Here is a 4,791-nt window from a genome sequence, read left to right as displayed (position 1 = left end):
GGTGTGGCCGGCCCAAGTCAGGTCCTGGTGGATGTTGACTCCCAGGTACTTGAAGCTGTCCACCCTTTCCACCACTGTGCCGTTGATGGTGATTGGGGGGTGTGTGCCCCCCCCCCCCCCCTCCTGTAGTCTACAATGATCTCCTTGGTCTTGGAGACGTTCAGAGAGAAGTGGTTGTCCTGGCACCATTGTTCCAGGGCCCCCACCTCCTCTCTGTAGGCCGTCTCGTCGCCCCCCGAGATCAGCCCCACGACCGCTGTGTCGTCTGCAAACTTCACGATGGTGTTCGAAGTTTGAGTCGCCACGCAGTCGTGGGTACCAGAAGTCGTACCAGAAGGGGCTGGAGACGCACCCCTGGGGCGCTCCTATGCTGATGGTCAGTGGGGAGGAGGTGAGGTTGCCCACCCTCACCACCTGGCGGCGGTCTGTCAGGAAATCCAGGATCCAGTCGCACATTGCTGTGTCCCAGCTGTTTCACAGCAGTTTCTTTGGAGCAGAAGAATTGCGTAGCCTAGAACTGAGTAACCTAGTTGGCATGAGCAGCGATAGCCACCATGGAAGAACAGACAAAGGAAATATTAACAAAAGAAAATGAAACGTCATCGACAGAAAAAAAACATGGAAAAGATGCAGAGCAAAATCATCACAGCAATGGCTGAGCACCAAAGGTGCAACCAAATTGAGTGAGGAATCGGATCTTGCAGACATCTATTGAAATGCTGTGTAGCAAATAAAAGACAATAATAAAGAACAATATTGTGCTTGTTATTGAGCGGAAGATGAAATGATGCCCTTAGCATCATTTCACAATATTATACATAATATACATAGCACAATATTGTTCTTTATTATTGTCTTTTATTTGCTACACAGCATTTCAATAGATGTCTGCAAGATCCGATTCCTCACTCAATTTGGTTGCACCTTTGGTGCTCAGCCATTGCTGTGATGATTTTGCTCTGCATCTTTTCCATGTTTTTTTTCTGTCGATGACGTTTCATTTTCTTTTGTTAATATTTCCTTTGTCTGTTCTTCCATGGTGGCTATCGCTGCTCATGCCAACTAGGTTACTCAGTTCTAGGCTACGCAATTCTTCTTCTCCAAAGAAACTGCTGTGAAACAGCTGGGAACACAACACATCACTTTCTAGGTGTGCAAGAGGAGTTAGCATCTCAGAGCTACTTGACACCGACTGTTTAGAGGTGTGTTCTTGTGAAGAACAGTCTGTCTACAACATCCTATACTTTGGAACACTTTAATGAACCATTTGGTGTGGCATACCCTCCCTCACCTGTGAGGGTGCGAGGCCCTAATTGTTCCTGGGAGCTGATTCGACAAGCAAGGCTCCAGCGATGAAAAGGCATGATCACAGTAATTATTGATGACAGCAATAAATATAAATGATTGGGTATTATGTTAAAACTAGGTGTAGGCCAGTATTGTCTAGTTGTGATTTAGTGTTCAGGGGGATGGGGGCTGTTCTGAGCTGCCGTGGGTCCTGACCACCTGACCGACCACACACGGGGTCCGGACCATGGTCGGTGCGTCTGTACACTGATCATAAGACGACGAGGAGGAACACTGACGGACCACGTATGTGACAGACCACATGACCGACCACACACTGAAGTGGTCGTGACCATGGTCAATGCGTCTGTACGCTGACTGCGATGCGAGGTTTCTACAAAGCTGTCATGGCATTATTTTCCAACTGAGCTGAGCAGCCTGGCAGAATGAGTTTGTCTTCATGGCTGAGCTGACTGAGGAAATGTGTTAAATCAATTAAAAAAACTCTATTCAAAATGATTTATCTCCCATGCATATCTAAAAATGAATGTGTCTAAGTTCTAGCTCTTTCCTCCTGTCGTTCGTTCAGGGTGCCCTAGATTAACTTACATGGTATTTTGTTGGCTTTGTTGTGGCACAGGGGAATTCTTGCATCCATGTAATCACACAGACTTATTCCTGTTAATTATTTTATTCTCTTCACTGGAATTTTCCCATGTCTCCTTTATGTGCATCATTTTCCCATGGTGCAGCCGAGGGCAACACAAGCACTGATCATAAGACGAGGAGGAACACTGACGGACCACGTATGTGACAGACCACATGACCGACCACACACTGAAGTGGTCGTGACCATGGTCAGTGCGTCTGTACGCTGACTGCGATGCATTAAGAGGAGAAGGAACACTGACGGACCACGTAGCCTACGTGACTGACCACCTGACCGACCACACACTAAATGGTCCGGACCATGGTCAGAGCGTCTGTACGCTGACTGACGATGCGAGGAGAATGAACACTGACGGACCACACTGACCACCTGACCGACCACACACTAAGTGGTCCGGACCATGGTCAGAGCGTCTGTACACTGACTGATGCATTTTGACGAGAAGGAACACTGACGGACCACGTGACAGGCCACACTGACCAGCTGACCGACCACACACTAAGTGGTCCGGACCATGGTCAGAGCGTCTGTACGCTGACTGATGCATTAAGAGGAGAAGGAACACTGACGGACCACGTGACAGACCACACTGACCACCTGACCGACCACACACTAAGTGGTCCGGACCATGGTCAGAGCGTCTGTGCTGACTGACCATGCATTAAAATGAGAAGGAACACTGACGGACCACGTGACAGACCACACTGACCACCTGACCGACCACACACCAGTGGTCTGTGGTACAGTGACGGACCACACCAACTGGTCCGGACCATTCGCTTTAGCGCCCCCTAGTGGTACAGACCAATGGTCTGTACAGACCACTGAAATGGCTACAACCCCCTCTCAAGTTTCATTATGCTTGAAAGAAGGTGCTGTTCATTATTTGAACAGCAGGTGGCGATGACAGAGAGATTACCAACAGCAGTTAATCAAACTTTATTTATGGACATTTGACTAGGGAAAAATAGCAAAATAAAATTTCAAATCAATCAATCAATCAATCAATCAATCAATCAATCAATAAACAAACAAACAAACAAACAAACAAACAAATAAATAACTAAATAACTAAATAAATAAATAAAACAACTGGGCATACACACATAAAACCACACTACACAGAGAAATATGATATATAAAAACACAGAAAAAATCCAATTAAATCAAATAAATAAAGAAAAATATAAGAAATAATTATAAAAATATAAAGTATGCAAAAATAATGTGGGCCTTTACATGTAGACTTACGCCCGCCTCGGCGGTAGGGGGCGCCAGTCTCTTTCTTTCTCTCTCTTGAAACAAACTGTGTCTGCTCCAGTGGTCTGCTCTCTCCTCTGTAGGGTGAAAGGTCACTCAGCAGTAAGCCAAGATGACAACATTACGAGCCTTCACATGCGATGATCTGTTTAAATTCAACAACATGTGAGTCAGATCCTGTCAACTTTACGACTTGGGTTAAATGAGCTATCCCCCTTTACTCCGTCTGTGTGCAGTGTGTCTGAGCTGCAGCAGCGTTTAGCGTGGAGGAGCCACTCCAGCCCGTTCTCTCTGGGATGGAGAAAGCTTCACGCTGAGCTCCATTCAAAAGTCTGTCAATTTAACGCTTTCTTGATTATCGGCAAATATACACACCTCTAGCAACAGAAGTTAAGACATTTTCTGAGTCATAAGTAGCGGTGGTCAATTCGGCATACATATTTAGTCCAACAAATACCTATTATTTGGTATTTGGTTCCCTTGATATTACCACGATATTCTGCTAAAATACACCGTGGTTGGCTTTGGAGCGAATTACAAAAGTTCATTTTTAATTGAAATAATTGATTTTTGGTCGACCACGTGTCAAATTTTACTGTATATAACCTGCAATCATGTTCTAAACATGAAACTGCCTGATTCTTGAGTCAAGTTTGGCGTGTGGTTCTCGAGAACATTATGTCAGAATTACATTCAGGGTTACGTTCGCATAAGCAGTCTTGATTGAAGGCTAATGTATGTCTCTTTCTCCTCCAACAGCAACCTCGACCCTTTGACAGAAACGGTATCCTTCATAGTATGTGTATGTGCTAACGTTAGCTTGCCAACGTTTGGCTAACCACATGTTGCATGTTGTCAGCAGTGTCTGTCACCATTGATCACTCCTCAGAGTCGGAACCAATCTGTCAATCTGTAACCCAACTCACCCAACCCGTTTCCTTTAGCTAGATCTGTTGCTCTCACAGCAGGTATGCATTGTGTTACTGCTGTGCTCAGCTGTATTCCTCCTTACTCAGCGTTAGCTGTTATTGACCAGCTTTCTATTGTAGGTTCTTTCATATTGTCTTTATGCTTTACAGCAGGGGGTTCTCAACCTTTATCATATCATTTATTATTCCACATTAATAATAATAATAATAATAATAATAATAATAGCTTGGATTTATATAGCGCCTTTGTTTCAAGGAACCCAAGGCCGCTTTACAAAAGTACAAAAAGATGATGGACACACATAGAAGATAACAAAGAACAACAAAGAACAGAAGAGACTAGTTGCCGAAGGCTGTGTTGAACAGGTGAGTTTTGAGTAGAGTTTAGGGCCACAGTTCCCCATTCGACTAGCTTTTGTCTCTGTCTTAGGGTTTAGGTCCAGTTAATTTTCAGCAGTGTGCAGAATGTCATCTACAGTGTATAGCCTATGTCAATGTGGAAACTAATGCACAGAAAAGCTTGTCTGTACACAGTGTCGGTCAGTGCTATCTTCTGTGAACACTTCCTTAACCCCTTGTCTGCCAGTATGGAATCCCCTTCTACCTGCAGTACCTCGCCCACTGGCCAGAGTACTTCATAGTGGC

The 4,791-nt window shown here is 44.9% G+C and overlaps 1 protein-coding gene across 1 annotated transcript in view; it reads left to right on the top strand.

The window, feature by feature from the left end:
• The first annotated feature begins 3,286 nt into the window (after window positions 1-3,286).
• Window positions 3,287-4,791, top strand: part of naa20 (N-alpha-acetyltransferase 20, NatB catalytic subunit) — a 9,329-nt gene continuing 7,824 nt past the window's right edge. Inside the window, exons 1-3 of the mRNA XM_083643369.1 lie at window positions 3,287-3,382; window positions 3,977-4,001; window positions 4,733-4,791. The exon at window positions 4,733-4,791 is cut by the window's right edge and continues 32 nt beyond it. Of these exons, the coding sequence (XP_083499495.1) occupies window positions 3,330-3,382; window positions 3,977-4,001; window positions 4,733-4,791 (137 nt within the window). The 5' untranslated portion in view covers window positions 3,287-3,329. The remainder of the gene's footprint in view (window positions 3,383-3,976; window positions 4,002-4,732) is intronic.

This window comes from Poromitra crassiceps (genome assembly GCF_964638095.1).
Source record: "Poromitra crassiceps genome assembly, chromosome: 9".
In the NCBI taxonomy this organism is placed as follows: Eukaryota; Metazoa; Chordata; class Actinopteri; order Beryciformes; family Melamphaidae; genus Poromitra; species Poromitra crassiceps.
The sequence above is the reverse complement of the archived record's forward strand: the minus strand, read 5'-3'. Positions and strand labels throughout refer to the sequence as shown.